General features: G+C 40.8%; 1 protein-coding gene and 1 non-coding gene across 8 annotated transcripts in view; both read left to right on the top strand.

The window, feature by feature from the left end:
• LOC129358995 (eukaryotic translation initiation factor 4 gamma 1-like) overlaps positions 1 to 16,666 on the top strand; it is a 33,568-nt gene extending 16,902 nt beyond the window's left edge. For 5 of the 7 annotated variants that reach the window (XM_055028308.1, XM_055028307.1, XM_055028306.1 and 2 more), the window contains 24 exons: positions 1,987 to 2,079; positions 3,762 to 3,852; positions 3,988 to 4,983; positions 5,073 to 5,161; positions 5,956 to 6,139; positions 6,228 to 6,361; positions 6,502 to 6,627; positions 6,728 to 7,138; positions 7,874 to 8,020; positions 8,220 to 8,456; positions 8,547 to 8,651; positions 10,870 to 11,163; positions 11,235 to 11,346; positions 11,441 to 11,546; positions 11,654 to 11,898; positions 12,002 to 12,129; positions 12,266 to 12,438; positions 12,878 to 13,003; positions 13,095 to 13,176; positions 13,355 to 13,453; positions 13,888 to 14,019; positions 14,279 to 14,360; positions 14,440 to 14,580; positions 15,226 to 16,666. In XM_055028308.1, coding sequence (XP_054884283.1) covers positions 1,987 to 2,079; positions 3,762 to 3,852; positions 3,988 to 4,983; positions 5,073 to 5,161; positions 5,956 to 6,139; positions 6,228 to 6,361; positions 6,502 to 6,627; positions 6,728 to 7,138; positions 7,874 to 8,020; positions 8,220 to 8,456; positions 8,547 to 8,651; positions 10,870 to 11,163; positions 11,235 to 11,346; positions 11,441 to 11,546; positions 11,654 to 11,898; positions 12,002 to 12,129; positions 12,266 to 12,438; positions 12,878 to 13,003; positions 13,095 to 13,176; positions 13,355 to 13,453; positions 13,888 to 14,019; positions 14,279 to 14,360; positions 14,440 to 14,580; positions 15,226 to 15,407 — 4,515 coding nt within the window. In that variant the 3' untranslated portion in view covers positions 15,408 to 16,666. Of the gene's footprint in view, positions 1 to 840; positions 1,290 to 1,986; positions 2,080 to 3,761; positions 3,853 to 3,987; positions 4,984 to 5,072; positions 5,162 to 5,955; positions 6,140 to 6,227; positions 6,362 to 6,501; positions 6,628 to 6,727; positions 7,139 to 7,873; positions 8,021 to 8,219; positions 8,457 to 8,546; positions 8,652 to 10,869; positions 11,164 to 11,234; positions 11,347 to 11,440; positions 11,547 to 11,653; positions 11,899 to 12,001; positions 12,130 to 12,265; positions 12,439 to 12,877; positions 13,004 to 13,094; positions 13,177 to 13,354; positions 13,454 to 13,887; positions 14,020 to 14,278; positions 14,361 to 14,439; positions 14,581 to 15,225 lie in introns of those variants that run through there. The other 2 variants (XM_055028312.1, XM_055028311.1) reach the window with 2 other exon arrangements.
• LOC129359480 (small nucleolar RNA SNORD66) lies at positions 7,725 to 7,799 on the top strand. Its single transcript, XR_008605915.1, has one exon. It is a non-coding gene; the product is annotated as a small nucleolar RNA SNORD66 (small nucleolar RNA).
• Positions 16,667 to 18,078: the final 1,412 nt, after the last annotated feature.

Below are 18,078 nucleotides of genomic sequence, written 5' to 3'. Positions count from 1 at the left end.
TTGTTTTCAAAAAAATGTTTATCACTTGTGCAGTTATATCATGAATATCTACAGAATGTGCAATTTTTAAAAAAAAAATCCTATTAATCTTCAGAATAATCGATTATTAAAATAATTGTTAGCTGTAGCCTTAATGATATGACTATTTTATTCATTTACGTGTTTGAAGTCAATAAATGGATAGGAATACGCAAAAGACAGATGCCTCGGGTGCACCTGAAAGTTGACCAATAGGAATTAAATTTTATGCTGAACACTAAAATAAAAAATTAATACATGACCCAATGTGCACACAATATGAAAGCCGTGATTGCATAATCTTTTAAGTTTCATTGGTGATTTTAACCTATTGGTCAAGCCAATAAAACAGATAAACAAGATACAAACTTGTACATTTATTTTACTCATTTTATTTCAAAAAGTAGCTGTTATACCAGAAACGGAAGAAACTGAATTAATTTGATCTCGTGAAGTCAGGTCTTTTTGTGGCTTTTTCATTTTTGGCATATTAAACTCACAAGTAGCTATTTAGATGTCGCTATTTACCATATGCATTGCAAAAGTTGCGGACATGCTCTGGCTGAGAGAGTCCTGAAAGGAGGGGGCTGAGGGACATGTCAGCACATAGCTGAGGTCCACGTGGCCACTGGTCTCCTCCCCCTACAGCCGTTCGCTGTCGCTGTGGCACCCCCCCTCTTCCTCCTGCTCTAGTTTCCTCTGCTTTCAGAAGGCGTGAGCTGAAACTGAAATCTGAAGAGTGCCTTTAGCCTTCGTGTGTTAAAGAAATGGAGGGGGGAGTTTCTTGAGCAAGCTGCTGCCTATTTGATAATGTGAGCTTTTTTTCTTTCTTTTTTTTTTAACTGGAAACCCTCCCATTCGCACCATGCCCCTCCTCCTCTCTCAGGCCTCTTTTATCTGTGTGTGAGTCTCTGTGGGCGGGGGTGCACATTCCAGCTCCATAGCTCTACAAGGCCAGTCTCTTTCTCTCTTTTTTCCCTCCCTGTTCTGTTCAGCTCAGGACAGAGGGTTGATCAGACTGTTAGCTAGCTTACAGATAGTCAGGCCTGGCTCAATGCGGTTCTATTCTGCTGGACTCTTTGCCTGGCAGTGTGTTATGTGAGTGAAACCAAGGCAAAACTACTTTGTGTCCAACCCCCACCCTGCTTTGTGGAGTTGAAAGTCCAGCATGAAACCAGCAGGAGCAGCTACTCCAGCCTTGGGATGAGAGGCCCACCGGGGTTTGTACTGCTTTTGGGAAGGACTTGCAAACAAAACCGGACCAGGTAAAGGTCAGTAGTGTTGGGTAAACATTGCTGCACTTTCATTGAAAAGTAGGTTAGAGAGCAAAAGTGTTGTAGAAGCTGGGTTGTAACTTTTATAGATCAGTTTCTGTCCGGTAGTGTTCAGCTTTTATGAGTCAGATTTCACAAATACCACATGATCGACAGATCGCAGCCAAACAGAAAGGCTTGTGCTGTGTGAGTGAGCAGATTTTCACTCACTTTAGTTGTTCCCTCTGTATGTCATGTCTGTGTGTGCACATGAAAGGCTGCTGTTGTCACACCTGATTCTGCTTCGCCTTTGGCGTAGCCATGCCTTTTTCTACCAGTTTAAACCAGCAGTGGAATTTCACAATTTGGCTTCAGGTTGGTTGATTAGATTCATAGTGTCAGACTGCTTCCCTGTTGACTCTGAAAGCACAGTCAGCAGAGCCACACAAGAAAATGTGAAGCAATCTTAAGAGTTGGTTTTCATCTGTTCAAAATGGAAATAGAGATGTGGATTTTGTTGAGTGAGCTGAACAGACGACACAGAAAAGGGCTAGTAATAGGCCTCATTTTGTAATGCTCTGATCAAACTCAAAACTTCCTCATCTACTTTTTTTTTACTTGTCTTAACCCTACAGGGTGGGAGCTCCTTACGCTTAAACTATCACATGTTCCTCCTGCAATGCTTTGCTCTTAATTTTGTACTTTTGCTCCACAGATAAGAATAAGAGATCCTAACCGAGGAGGCCAGGACATCACAGAGGAGATTATGTCTGGGGGCCGCAGTGGCTCTACCCCAACGCCCCCACAGGTGAGCTGAAGTAGCACGCAATGAGTTCAGTTAGAAAGATAAAGTACAAACTGAACTTGTGTTCAGACCAAAAACTGATATTGTCATTCTGTTTATAGCTATGTATGTTATGTTAATACTTTTACCCTGTGTTGGAAGCCTTATTTGGTTAGATTACTGTGACCAAGCCTTGCAAAAGCATTCATGTGACCTTCAGGTTTTTTATGTTGCAAGCAAAAATTTTAGTGTCTCATTGGATTTCATCTGACGGCGCAATATGTGTCGAATACAAGGTTCTAATTTTTATTTTTATTCACCATTACAAGAAAACTAGGGCCTGAACTTTATTACTTTAATTTTGATTGATTAATTACATAGATTTTAATGTGTTAAAAAATATTAACACAATTTCTTTTTTTTAACGACAAAAATCCTTAGCTGGAACATATGTTTTGTGTTTCCCGTACGCCCTTGATTCAAGTGACATCCACAAACGACTTTGATGGACGACAAAGCCACTTTTCCTGACCCACTGGGGATTAATAATAAAAGGCTATTGTATTCAAGTTGTGCAACAAAGGAGTTAGCTTATCAACAAAACTATTCAAGCCGAAGATGCTATTTCAATTCTAAACATGTTGCAGCAAGAACAGATGTTTTTTCACATAAGTTACATGAATGATCAGGGCTACCTGAAACACTTGAAAGATGAACGAGTATAATAATACTTTGAAGACCCTTCAGTTATCTCAGTTAGGTCACCAAAACAAACTCATTCATTTTTTGCCCTGTGTCAATACTTTAATGATGACTTTTCAGGTATAAAGCTACTACCTTTGCACAGAAAGGGACTGACATTTTTGCCATCGGTCACATTACATGAACATCAGTTAACAGACACTCGACAGACACCAATTTTGTATTTGATTTTGGTCTAGACTAAATCTAATTGAGGTTATTGATCTTACCCTGGCTGTCGGTTTAGGATTGCTCCAGTCTTTTGCAGCCTCAAACAGGTTTTCTTCTATGGCTCCATTTAGCTCCATTTAGCTCCATTCATCATTTCATTAACTGTCCTGCTTCCCTAACTGATGAGGGAAGAAAGTATCTCCCCACCATCTTTCACAATGAAAATGGTTTGTTCAGTTTGTTGTGTTTTGAAAGTTTTCCACTAACATTTCAGTTGTGGTTTTATCTGACCAGAGCACCTTCCACAAATTAATTTGTATCCTACATGTCAATTTGGACACAACAGAAGGTTTTCTACCAAACATGAAACAGCTGCATTATTGTTACGATTAGGGTCCACACAGATGGACACTTTTTACCATCTGAAGGCAATGGTTTGCAGTGGAATTTCTTTAGAAGTATTGGTTCAAACGGAGATTCAATTACAATGCAAGTCACTGTTTTTTTTAGACTTTTGTTTAAAAATGAACCATATTTAGTACTTGCTTTGGTTGTACTTAAAATAAGTTCTACTTTGCTTTGGGCCATCATGGGTTTTTCATCAAATATACTTAAATTTCATGTTGACTGTTGTTTTTTTGTTTTTGTTTTTTGTTTTGTTTTCAAATCTTTTGACCAAACACTGCAAATTTCTTACAAAGGAAAAAAAACAAAAATATTTTTTCTCGTGTTAAAGTGGAAAAGCGTGCTATGCTCAGCAGTGAGCCTTTTCTTTATTATGTGTTCCACAACAGACGGCCATATCTGGATCGGATAATACAGTGTTGCCTCAGGCCAACGGTGACAGTATCTCTGCTGCTGCTACAACGGCGCTGGTTAGACCAGGTAGGTGCTACATAAATCTTGTTTGGGTTGAGGGCTGCTTCAGATAATTCATCATTAAATTGTCGATACATGATGTGTAAAATAATTCCACTACATTTTAACAACCTTTTCTCTACTTTTTATTATTTATTTTAGATGACGGAGGAAAACTTACGCCACCTTCTTTGCCACAGAGCCCTGAGCTTCCCAAGGTTGATCCCATCCTCAGTGAGACCCCGTCCTCTGGTGTCAAGGTTTCTGCACCCCCTCCACTCTCCGAATCCACACACCCTCCTCCCAGCAAGCCTTCAGCCTCTACTCCTGCTGCTGATGTGATAGAGGCTCCCTCACCACAAAGAGGACCCACACCCAGCCCCCCATCAGCACCTGAGGTCCCTGCCTACCCTGCACCCCTTCCTGACCCTTCCCCCACCTGTTCTGCACAGAGCAAATCAGAAAACACACACCATGTTGTAGAACAGGAGGACTCCGGTGAGGAAGAGACTAAAGTGGAAGAGATACAAGCCTCTTTAGACTCATCGAGTGCTGAGGCCCCCAGCTCTAACGGTGTGGCAGATATGGAGCATGAGAAGTCATCGGTTACTGTACCCCCCACCCACTCGGAGGACACCTTAGAATCTCCCATTGCTCAGCCTGAGGAGCTCAGCCTCCGTTTACCTAATGGCCTCTCGCTACCAGCTGCTCAGATCCCCCACGGACCTGCAGTCGACATGTCTGAGCGCGACGACAGTCCTATTGCTGAGCCTGATGTAAGTGAGCAGCCTGTCACGCAGAGCTGTGCCGCTGAGGCAGCTGAGAAACAAACAATTACAGCCACGCCTGCTGCTGTCGACCAGTTAGCATCTGCTCCCGCTGTCGAGGAAGTTCCAACCAAACCGGTTGTCCTGACCCAACCTTCTGATTCAGAGGTACAGGATGTAGTTACCGAAGTTGTCTCTGAGGTCAAGGAAGATGCTCCGCAGCTCCAGATGGACACCAAGGAAGAAACGCAGTTGCCTACAGAGACGGTTCCCTCAGCTGACAACCTATCTGAGATGATCTCTACTCCTCCTCCTCCCACAGCAGAGGAGAAGGAGGAGGCTCCCAGTCCACCAACTGTCACCCCATCTCATGTGGAAACTACTATGCAAGGTCAATCTCTTTCTGAAATTGGAGCTGTGTTGCTTCTTCTCAAAGCCCTTCTAAACATGTCTATGTCCTGATTGTTTTCCTTTCTACAGCTGCTGTGTCTGTGCCAAAGAAGAAGAGAAAGATGAAGGATCTGAACAAGAAGGAGGCAGTTGGAGACCTTTTAGATGCCTTTAAGGAGGTGTGTTTACTGCAACTTCAGTTGTTAAATGGGTGGAAAATATTTTTTGAGGTGGATCATTGAGTTCTGGAAAAAAAGCATCTTGTCCATATTGCGCTCGTTTACCAGCTTTGTTTTCCTGAGTAAGCCTGGTATAGATTTTAGTGTTATTTAGTTTACAGAGAATGATCACTTTTAAGTTATCTATTCATAAATTATCTCCAAATTTTCTTCTTTATTGGTTTTGGCCTAATTAAGAAAATAAATCAGATTTTAGCAAAAATCAAGACTTGCTGCATAAATATTAGTATTGTGGCAACCCCTACAATCCAGTCAATTTCACTTCAATATTCAAATTGGAGGTACAAGTATTTTCAAAAAACTCAAGTCTATGGCATTTAGTCACTAACTTGCAACATTCACTCCTAGTTTTGTTTGACATTTCCATTTTATTTTCTGGCACATTTATTCTGCAATTAGTGATACAAGTATAGCAAACCTGAATGCATCATATGTCAATAAAAGAAGTGGTGCTCTTTAGTCACATTACCATTTGATTGCAAAGAAATTATAAGGTGCTTTGACATTATTAGCTCAATATTCTTCCACTTTACAGTTTCACTTTGAAATATTATGAAAATTTTTGCTTGCAAGGATAATTCTTTTCTTTTTTCTTTTTGTACAAAAGAAAAAAACCCTTTATACAGAGTAATTAATGCTTGTAATATGAAAACAGTCACTTTGGCTCAGTGTGAACCTGCTTTCTTGGATTATTTGAGTAATTGTAGTATTGCACTTGGATTTGTTTGATCAAGGAGCAGGTAATTGCCCAGCCTGAGCCTGAGCCGATGCCTGCCCCACCACCAGAGCCAAAGCCCCCAGCTGCAGCCCCTCCTGCACAAGAGGAGGCAGACCTGACCTGGGAGGATAAAGAGGACAAGCTGGATGCAGAGAACATCGAGCCGGCTGCCACAGACATGAAGTACCAGTACAAAGAGGGTGGGTCTCTGGACACTGATGCTACTGAGGATCTCCGTTTAGCACTGCTTGGAGTGAATGAGCTGATGATTTATATCTTCTGTTTCAGATCAATGGAAACCAATTAACAAAGAAGAGAAGAAGAAATACGACAGAGAGTTTCTTCTTGGGTTCCAGTTCATCTCTGCCAGTATGAACAAGCCTGAGGGTTTACCAGCCATCAGCGATGTTGTCTTAGACAAGGTGGATACTATTTACCTTAACTCTAAGCCTTTGCATATTTTCCTCATCCTGTAGCTTTGTAAAAGTTACATTTGAGAGATTTCTCAAAAATATTTATCCAAAAGCTCTCCATAAACCAGTCTTGTTTTCTTTTTGTTCAGGCAAACAAGACTCCTCTTCGCCAGCTTGACCCAAGTCGTCTTCCTGGAATGAACTGTGGTCCTGATTTCACACCCTCCTTCGCCAACCTTGGCAGGCCTGGAATGGGAGGAGGAAGCAGAGGACCTGTGAGTTACCAGTTTTTCTGTGTGACCTATCAAAGCATTCATGAATTTATTACACTCTTAGTGTAACTGTCTCTGTTGGTTTAACTCTCTCCCTCTCCAGCCCCCTGGTATGGGCATTGGAGTGGGCGGGCCCCGACGTTCTCAGCAGGTCCAGAGGAAAGAGCCGAGGAAGATCATCACCAGCATGTCGCTCAACGATGATATTCAGCTCAACAAGGCGGAAAAGGCCTGGAAACCTTCAGTAAAGAAACCCACCCGGAGCCGGGAGCCAGAGGAGCCACAGGAGAACGATCCCGAGCAGATGAAAACGCAAGACCTGTTCAAGCGCGTCCGAAGTATCCTCAACAAACTCACCCCACAAAAATTCCAGCAGCTAATGAAGCAGGTGCAGGAACTGACTGTCGACACTGAGGAGAGGTTAAAAGGAGTGATTGACCTTACCTTTGAGAAGGCCATCTCCGAGCCAGACTTTTCAGTGGCCTATGCAAACATGTGCCGCTGTCTTTCAGGGGTAAGTAGAGCCACATTTACCTGCAGTTAAATTGCACAATATGCAATTTTTTGTGCATATTGTGTCCATTTTCAACCCCTTTACTTTCATTCCTCTTTATAAAATACAGGGCAAAGATTTGACTTAAGACATCAGTTGTTCCATAAATCAAGAGTGTAGGTTCACTTCAGTAGTGAAAGAAGCAATATTTAGTCTCAGTGATAGGGCAATAACGGCAATAACTTTGCCCAAGACTGGGGGCAAAGTTCACTAAAGTAAAAACATTCTGTCGCACATCTCGGACTGAAACAATTAATTGTGATGAATCGATTACTAAAATAATTTAATAGTTGATTCTATTGTGTCTGTTAAGGACCTTTTTTGTGTCCAGTCATTAACAGGTTAATCCAACAAATCAATAGATCAATTGAATTATTTGTTAGTTTGAATCTCTAAATGTACTTTTAATATTGTGTAAAAAGTTTTTAATGGTTTAATGGAAAATCTGCAGAATGTGCCAACATTTTATCCAGTTTATTGATTATCTCAACATTCAAATTCCTAAACACTTGTTAGTTGCAGCCCTACATACATCATTATTTTTTGGCTCCAATGATGACCTCTGTTTTGTGCCACGTGTCTGGGCCACTGATCCAAGTGATGGCATTGAGGAACTGAGGAGCTTCTATGGCAGTCCCAGAACTAGAGTTTGGTTTTTCTTGCTTTTCTAACCTTTATCGTTGCTGCTCTTTTCAGCTGAAAGTCATAACCCCAGATAAGCCTGGTGCCACTGTGAATTTCCGCAAGCTGCTGCTAAACCGGTGCCAGAAGGAGTTTGAGAAGGACAAAGATGATGATGAGATCTTTGAGAAGAAGCAAAAGGAGCTGGAAGCTGCCTCAGGGGTAAAGTTACTAGATCATGGTTTAAAGGGTTAGGTACTTAAAGGGATACAAATAGACGTCAGAGTTTTATTATGAAGAATTTTATTTGTTCTTATGCATGCTATGATGTTTCTAAATAACATTTTAGAGGTTCAGATAGTTGCAGCTAGCCTTTCTTGTCTTATTCTGTCTCTTATTCCTGTTGATGTTTTTCCAACAGGACGAGGTGAAGCAGCGGCTAATCGAGGAGCTGGAAGAGGCTAAAGACAAGGCCAGGCGGCGCTCGCTTGGGAACATAAAGTTCATCGGTGAACTTTTCAAGCTCAAAATGCTCACAGAGGTAATCATGCACGACTGCATTGTAAAGCTACTCAAAAACCACGATGAGGAGTCACTGGAGTGCCTGTGCAGACTGTTGTCCACCATTGGCAAGGATCTGGACTTTGAGAAAGCCAAGGTAACAGGAAACACACAAAGTACATTGACAAACCTCCTCACACAGCATACATACTGATGGGGAAAACTAAACCTCTCTGTCTCTCTTCAGCCTCGGATGGACCAGTACTTCAATCAGATGGAGAAAATAATAAAGGAGAGGAAGACCACCTCTAGGATCCGCTTCATGTTACAAGATGTGCTGGACCTCCGACGGGTAAATCATCACACAGACGTCGTTCTGAATATCGATGCAGAAGCATGAATATCACAGTTAGGCCTCATGCAATTTAAAAGTTGTATTTTTACAAAGAGACAGGGCACCTACAGTAAATAAAATTCTGACTAAAGACCACATCAATAATTATTTTTAAAGGTGAAACTACTTAGAAATACAGAGCTTTAGCAAAATACATTGTGACAAGCTCCAGTCATTTCTATTAGGGTATAGATAAGCAAATCTTTCAACAGTTTGATGTTTTCAGAAGAAATACATCCCTGCAAAATTAATCTCAGGGCTTTAGGGCCACTTTCGACCTTCAATGAAGAGATTAATAGCCTGATATTTGATTCCTCTAATTTATGGGAGCTTGACTTGTATTTGTAGCTAAAAATGTTCAAGTTTTTGGGGGTGTTATTATTTGTTGTTGGTTCACTTCAAAATGTAATGTGAACATATCATGGATGATCTTATTTTCTTCATTGAATTTTTTTGTCTGCATGTTTAATCATTTTGTGATGTGCTCATCTCTGGATGAGTTGTTTTTTTTAAGTGAGATTGTAAACGCTCTTGTTCCGGTCAACGTATAACGATGTTAGTGCCGATGTATTGGTCATTCCTAATAGGCTCATTTGGTTAAACTTATTATTCTGGTTCAGTTTTGGAAATCATAACACAATCACTCTGCTGGATTCAGAACATGATGGATTGTGATTAGGGGTGCACTTTTGTTGAAGAGGGATGATAAATCAGACCCCATTTCCTTCATTTTGGGCAGTAAGCCGTGAAACCGGTCTTAATCACTGCAAAGGTCTGACAATACACCACTGTCCCCTTTTGCTCAACCCAATGTTGCCAGCTGAGCGACTTTGTCGCTATATTGAGCTACTTTTCAGACAAAAACATCAGTATCGGCCAGAACTGTAATGGGAAAGTCAGGCTTTTCAGTGATTGGCCAGAAAACCATCAGTGCATCCTGAATGTGATCGTTCATCCAATCTGCAACCAGATGGACCATTTGCTGTGGAGCATACTGAAGTTGTCTCTGTTTAAACAGGAAGGTTGATGTTAGATTAATAAAAAGCAGGGCATCTCTGAAAGGAAATATTGCATGCGAGTCAAACATGCAATTATTGTTTGGTGTTGTGTGTGTTGTTAAATGTAGCCCTGCAGACATATGCACTGGTCTTGTAGCCTTGATCTGTGCAAGTCTCATATGAGAGAGACATATTTTTCTCAGCTCCCGAACACAGAGCTACTCTGTGCCATAGGCTGAGACAACAGACTGATCTTTTCTGTTTGCATTTTTGATTAATTTCATATGGGATTAATCTATATTGACACATCTATATGGACTCACCATAATTGTTGTTCAAATCTGGATTTTTCATCTCCTTGGTGGGTTAGGTGGATGAGCTTTTGTTTCCTGTAAGTTATTATTCAGTCATTCGGAAATACACTCACTGACAAAAAAAAATAAAAGAAGTTCAGTGCATATGTGATTTAGTTCGCCAGAGGGCTTTAGTGCTTCACCATGAGTGAAGCATTGTCTTCTGACCACCTGATTGGCAGTCAAAACAATGAATAAAGTGTACCAGACATGGAATGCCTGTAGACTCATTAGACACTATTATCAGTGGTTTGAATATGACAGAGGTCACATTGTTTGTTTGAAATTGTCTGGCATGTGGGGTCAACAGTTATCGTAATGATCGAGTCTTTGGATGCAATAGGAAGGGCTAATAAAAACTGAAAAAGATTTAAACCGTCTTGTTAAGATGTAATATGGGTTGTTTTTTTAGTAAAGAGCAATAGAAAACTTAGTAATTTAAGCATAAAAAACCTCCATAGTAGGAGTGTCCAAACTTTGTCACATTGGTCAAAATCGACAAATCAAAAGTTCTCCTTGACCAAATAAAAATTAAACAAGTAAAGTAGTCACATTTTTTTGACTTTTGTTGAAGAGGGGTGTTGTTCATTGTGGACAGAATGTCTGGATTAAATAAAGGGCATTTAATTTGAAATACTTTTGGGCTTGATTGAACAATTTTTTTATAAGAACAAGATTTGGGTCACTTTCTCTAAAAACACTCACTATATTTCTTTAGTCAAATTTAATCAATTAAATAGAAGCTGATTTGGGTGCATCAAAGCCTTCTTTTCTGTTGTTTAAACTTGGTCCTAAAGTTATGAATGCTTTGTATTGTACTTTTAGAACAAATGGATACCCCGGAGAGGAGACCAAGGCCCTAAGACCATCGACGAGATCCACAAAGACGCTGAGATGGAGGAACACCGGGAGCACATGAAGGTGCAGCAGGCTCTCATCTCCAAGAAGGAGTCTGGTGGAGGAGGCCCAGGAGGCAGAATGGGAGAAAGAGGTTCCGGAGGCCGAGGTGGTCCTCACACCGCAGGCCGGGGAGCTCCGCCTCAGGATGAGGGCTGGAACACAGTCCCCATCTCAAAGAACCGACCGATCGACACCTCTCGCCTTAGTAAAATCACTAAGGTAAGTCTAAGCTCTGTAAAGTTTATTCCGCTCCACAACTATAGTTTAACAATCAGCTCCATTATTTTCAGACTCCTGTTCTTGACTTCAACAATCAGCTACTGGCCCCTGGTGGTAAGGGCACCTGGGGCAGCTGGGGGAAGGGCAGCAGTGGTGGCACCAGTGCCAAACCTTCAGATTCTGGTATGTTTATCATAAAGGGGACATCTGCATCTAATAATCCGAGGTATGTTCAAGTTTAAAGTGAATTCTTGTCTCATGTTCACTTTATCTCCAGGTTCAGAGTCTGGAAACCGTCCAGCCACCAGCACTCTGAATAGGTTTTCTGCATTGCAGCAGCCTTCATCCGCATCACAAGAGTTGGACAGAAGAGTTCCTCAGAGGTGAGCAACAGTTTCTGCTACCCAAGTTTTTAGTTCAAACTTCAATAACAAGGGCTGTGTAGGACTGAGTGGTTTGTAAAATTTTTTGCTAACCGTAATCTGGACAGGAACAGCTCGAGTCGAGAGCGCAGCGACCGCTCTGATAGAGGTGGTGATCGCTTCGACAGAAGGGATGAGCGAAGAGATGATAGAAACCGCATACAGGTCACCAAACGGAGCTTCAGCCGGGAAAAAGAGGAACGAAGCCGGGATAGAGAGCAACGCAGCTCAACTGATCCGGTCCGCCGAGTGGCGAGCGTGACCGAAGAGCGAGACCAAAGCAGTAGCGAGAGAGCCAGGAGCAAAGAGCAAGGTGACAATGTGGTGGAGAATGAGAGACAAAGCTGTGATATTCTGTCAGTGAAGTTGATATTCAGTATTTTGGTTATTTATGTATCTGTTCTATGCATAAACAGTGAAGCGGCAGGCAGCTGCCACTCCGCCACCTCAGCAGACCCCTGCTAAGCCCGCTCTGACCGAGGCCGAGATAGAAAAGAAGTCAGCAGCCATCATAGAGGAGTACCTCCACATCAACGACATGAAGGTACTTCAACACAGCACACCTTTGTTTTATGAACTGAATTCCTTCATTTTTATCTATTCATACTTCTGTCAAATTTTAGAAATGCTGAAAGAGAAATAAATGTCCTTATCAGCTCTTTGCATGGGTGTCCCAACAGGAAGCCCTGCAGTGTGTGCGGGAGATGAACAGCGCTGAGCTGCTGTTTGTGTTCGTACGGCACGGACTGGAGTCCACCCTGGAGCGCAGCACCATCGCCAGGGAGCACATGGGCCAGCTGCTGCACCAGCTAATTAAGACCGGCATCCTCCCAACACAACAGTACTATAAAGGGTCCGTATGAAGAAGCTCACCAGTAAAAGTTATTGCAGGTTGATTTTTAAAATTTGCAGTCAAAACAGATGTAAAGGATCACCTCACATCCACAACATGGTGCTTTACTCTGTTGATTAGAGATGCACTGACATTTGAACTATTACAGTAATTCCCAACATGACAGCAAGTCATGCTGAATGCTTCAAAAAGTTGAAAAACAGATGTTCACAAAACTGAAAGACCCAAGACTGGATTGTCTTCGGTCTTCCACAGGCTGGTTCCTGCAAGTAATCAGACTAAATCATTAGCTGGACTATTTTCTCAGAATCTAAAGTTATTTACGCAGGATTGTTAAAATTTGCTTTTACTTAGTTCGTTCTTGTTCTACAATGTTTAGCTTTATCCTTTTCCTCTCAAATAAACTCATATTTCAATGTGATGTGTTTTATGCCTCCAGGTTTCAGGAGATTCTGGAGGTTGCTGAAGACATGGCAATAGACATCCCCCACATCTTTCTCTACCTGGCAGAACTGATCACTCCCATGCTGCATGAGGGAGGCATTCCCATGGGCGAACTGTTCAGGTAAGAACCGCTCTTATTTATTTATTTGTATAACTATTGGGACTTTTTTGTTGTATTTTACAAAGTTTTTAATGTTCTCTGACCTCTGCAGGGAGATCTCTAAGCCTTTGATCCCAATGGCCAAAGCTGGAGTCCTGCTGGTCTACATCCTCACTTTACTTTGCAAAGAAATGGTAAGAGCTATATATACACGCCTTCTGAAGTACGAGCTTTAAAAACACACACTGGTCAAAGTAAACTAAAATGGGTGATTGAGCACCGTAAACTGGTGTCAATGTGATATCTATGAACAATAGTGTTGGTAACATTTTTAATTACACTTCAAAAAAACGTGCATCTTGATTTCACCAGAGCCATAAAAAGGCAGGCACCATGTGGAGAGAAGCTGGCCTACGGTGGACAGACTTCCTGCCTGAAGATGTGGACGTCAACAAGTTTGTGACAGAGAAGGTTAGTCTGATCAGTGCATCATCATCAGACTTCAGACAAAATTGGTATCAGCTGATAAAAACCTAAATGGCTGCACCTTGTTCGCATGTTGCCACAAACTGTTTGGTCTTTTGTGATTTTAAATTTTTTTCCCCCCCTGCTGGAACAGCTTTGTTGTTCACTGTTTCAATAATAAAGTTACTGAATAATGTAGATCTGAGGAGCTTATCAGGTTATATAAATAGATAATTGGTTACATCTGTGTATGTCTTTGCTCTTAACTTCATGCTCCTTTACTATAATTAATCATAGTAAACATTGATTAATAAACTCCACCATTTTATGTGACTGTTTGTGATTTCAGCTCGCAGCGTTTCCACTGCGATCTACTGGAGTCGTGAAGCGAACTCCTCTGTAACCCTGACATGCTGACCATAACGTTCCTTTTTCTGCAGAACGTTGAGTTCACTCTGGGCGAAGAATCAGAGAAGAGCAGGAAGGAGATGAGCTCAGCAGAGCTGACCAAGCAGCTGGACAGACTGCTTCACGACAAGGCGGACAATGAGAGGATCTTTGACTGGATTGAGGTTTGTGTCCAGCATCATCTTGATTTCAGTTCTAGTCTTCTCTGGCTTGTTTTTGAAGATATTTGTGTAAATGCTGCTATGTTTTAATATGCTGTAGAGAAAAGAGCCCTGATCCTGAAGGGCCACCAAAATATTCATTTTCCACTTTAGTTTTTTGAACATGTTTCTTTATTTTAAGTCAGCAGTTATTTTATCAAAATATGCAGACATTTATACCACTTTGGTTCATCTGTGGATGAATATTTATTTCTCATTTTAGGTCAATCTAGATGAGCAACAAATGTCGTCTAGCATGTTTGTCCGGACACTGATGACATGCGTCTGTCAGTCAGCCATTATCTGTGAGTATCGACCTATTCTAAACAAGCCAATGAGTTTAAATTTCCACAAAGCCAACCCTTGAGCTTGTTTCCCCTTCAGGTGAGAACCCATACAAAGTGGACGGTGAAGTCATCAAGCAGAGGGCCAAGCTGCTGCAGAGGTACCTGAAGGACGAGCAGAGGGAGCTGCAGGCTCTCTACGGCCTGCAGGCTCTGATGGTGCAGATGGAGCAGCCTGCCAGTAAGCTTATCAAATTATCTTGCATTGCCGCTTCTTCTTACAAAAGTATTCCCACGCCTTTAATTTTTCAACATTGCGTCTCATTACAGCCACAAATCTCAGTAGATTTATAAAATTGTGCAAAATTGTAGAGTGGAATGGAAAATATCCTTATTTTTTTCACAAATAAAAATCTAAAATGGGTGACGAAACTTTGTATTTTGTATCACCCTGAGTCAAAACTTGGATGCCTATCATTTGCAAAACAGGTCAAGTGTCATAGATTCTTCAGTGGTTTCAGGTTTTCGCGTCAACTCTGCCTTCGAGGCATGACACTAACACCACCTTTCAGTCAGGATAAGCATTTTCCTTTTTACCAGATTTGTGGAGTAAATGCCTAATCTTCCTTGTCAGCTGAGCTGCGAATTTCTGCAACTTATCAAGAATTAACCAGTTTTGTGATTCTTGATTTATATTTCTTTACTTCTACGTCATTAATATATGACTTGACTTCACATAAAATTTGTGGTTGTCCTCTGACTAAATACTAAAAAGTTCAAGACCTTGAATGTTTTTGCATCCAAAATTTGTTCCCAGTTCTAAATGTAAAGTTAAATTTCCAACACTTTTGCTTCTGACCACTTCTTATGTCTACCCTCCCATCAGATTTGCTTCGGATGTTCTTCGACACCCTTTACGACGAGGACGTGATCAAAGAAGAAGCCTTCTACAAGTGGGAGTCGAGCAAAGACACCGCTGAGCAGCAGGGCAAGGGAGTGGCCCTCAAGTCCGTCACTGCCTTCTTCACGTGGCTCCGGGAAGCGGAGGACGAATCCGATAACAGCTAAGAATGCTCCAGGGAACCTGAAGGCTCCTTGGAAGGGTGGGGAATGTTTCGTGGACGATTCAGAAGCGCCTGATGGGGCAAAACCTTCTGCATAAACTGAAAAAAAGAGAAAAAAATTCTTCAAATGGGAGAGATTGTATTATGGATCGAACATTCGGTCATTTTATTTTCTTCTTTTTTTTCTTTTTTCTTTTTTCTTTTTGGGGTTTCTTGTAATTACCCCAGCCACAGAATGTCTTTTTTTCTGATAAGAAAACTACAGGATTAAATAGAGAGGATATATAAGAGATGCTTGTTACAAGCTGTTGAAGATGCTGCAGTGATGTTTGAGCTTGTTTGCGAATGGCTTTTTCCTCAACACAGCAACACTATTCAAATCGTATTTGCCTAATAAGCGTTTAAAGAGAAAAGCAAAATGTTGATCCCATTTATATTTTTGATGAATTCATCTTTTATCATGTAGGCCGGCCGCAGCCACTGAGTGCGTCCGATCTGCATGGTGGGCTTACGTAGTTGAGTAGCTTTTTGTTATTTCCAGTGTTGGCTGAGTGAATCGAGTGTTTCTTTTTTTTTATAATAAAATAACAAAACTACAAAGAGAAGCGGCGAGGAACGTCTGGCACATTTCAGACACAAGCGACGGTTCTGAACATTAGGCTTTTCACGGGACAGTATCATTGAGGAAAGATTTGATGGACTCTATTGCGCCTCTGGTGGCGGGAGGATGACAATGCTTCTTGCAACAACCCGCTGAACCTGCATCCCAACCTGCTGATGCAGCCGCCTGGCTCCTTTCCTTCGCTTCAGAAACAAAACTATGGACTGAGAAAGAGCTGGTTTGCAGCTGCAATCCCCTCCAGAGCTTGTCATCGGATTTTAAAAAGAGAAATATCAGATAAAACTTGAATAAAGCTTACAGAGAACACAAAATCACTTTGAGATAGGACTTTTAAGAAAAAAAAAAGTTTACCTGCAAATTCTAAGGCCTTTTGTTGCTTCCATGAATGGAATTTCAGAAGAGCTCTGTAAATACAAGATGGCTAGTTTTTCCTGTTTTTTCAAAGAAAAGATGCTAATGTAACCCCTCTCCTCTGAAATGAAGCTTCAGTTTTTCCATGTATTTATATTTTTCTCTCCTCAGCCGGCAGAAGGTGCTTGTAATTATCCAACCCATTGATTACAGTTTAATTGAAAATGTGTAAATACTTTTTTGCTTTACTTTATTAAAAGGATATTTAATTAAAGAAAAATGAAAATGGATCTTGTTGCAGTTGAAAGCTGATGATTCTTCCTTTTGCTGCTCAAACCTTGAAGCTTACGTCCTTCGATCTTCTTGCACAGAAACATGAGGTTTGCGTTTGAGTACCACATTGGGTCTAAAACCAAAAAGTGTCTTAATTATTGCTGGATTGCAAAGAAGATGCTGGATTTGTTCTTGCTACTCAGTTGCCATCAGTGGGAGAGCTTGTATAACTGCTAACTTGGACCCCCAGTCTGAAAAAACATGGCCAAAGCGTCTGTTTGCTGACTGGGTCCCCATTAAGCCAATTGTTGCTGGAACTCCTGAGGCACTCCAAAAAAAATTCCTTTAGCATTTGGATTTATAAATTGGCTGAGGAAAAGATTGTTAAAGGGGAAGTCTGTCAAAGAAAGTTTATTTCTAGAGTTTCACTTTTTGGGCTTCCAGCTGTGCAGTTTTCCATTCATCAGTCTAAAATGAAAGTAGGCTGCACACACAATTATGTGCCACTGTTCTTTATAACAAAATGTCAACTCATAAATGTAAAACCTAGGTTTGTTCAATATACAATTAGGCATATTGTGTATTTTATTTCAAATGGATTAATCAAATGTTCCACCATTTCCTTCCTAAATGCAGCCATTTCTTTCCGTCTTAAACCTATTTTACACCCATGTCAACCCTGGCCTAACATCATTCTGGTGAGGGAATTTCACTTTTAGTGAAATTCTTTTAGGCACAGTAAATTCTAGTTTTATTGTAACATGTCCCTCCTGCAAATTTCTTATTTCTAAAAGAAATAAGCAATTTCTTATTAATTGAAATAAGCAATTTATAGGAGGGACATTTTGTGGAAATCAAACCCTACTTTGTTTCAATCATTTGGCTTCAGTAGTTTTCAGTTTAACAGATTTTAATTAGATTTTCTGAAGATGTGAAGCCAAAATTACCATCACAACAGAAGTTGTTAACCAACAACAGCAAACAAGTTTAGACTAGCTCTGTTTTTTATATGTATAAATTGCTGCATGACCCTGTGTTATTAATCTTAAACATTGGAAACTGTTGGTGTTTTTATAGTGTTAATGTAAGTATAATTTGTAAAAATGCTTTCCACTTCTGCAGTGGTGGATTTTTCACATTTGTGATGTTTCTCTCTATTCATTGGGAAAATCCCATTTAGTTATAGAATAATAAAACAAAAACAAAAAAAACTTCAACATACCCCAAACTCCTAAGGCCTAAAATATAAGCTTTGGGTTAAAGAAAATGAATATTCACTGAACTACTATCCAGAACCACACAGAATTCTGGAGGATTTAGGCAGAGGAAAGACTGACCACTCTACCAGTCTTGCTGAGCTGTATGTGGTTTAGTCATTCAGATACAGGATCTGAATCATGCTGGTTTGTGGCAGGAAAAGACATTAAAT

The sequence above is a fragment of the Poeciliopsis prolifica genome, unplaced genomic scaffold, assembly GCF_027474105.1.
Source record: "Poeciliopsis prolifica strain line A6 unplaced genomic scaffold, Auburn_PproV2 SCAFFOLD004, whole genome shotgun sequence".
Classification (NCBI taxonomy): domain Eukaryota; kingdom Metazoa; phylum Chordata; class Actinopteri; order Cyprinodontiformes; family Poeciliidae; genus Poeciliopsis; species Poeciliopsis prolifica.
Note: the sequence above shows the minus strand (reverse complement) of the source record. Positions and strands in the feature narration are given on the sequence as shown.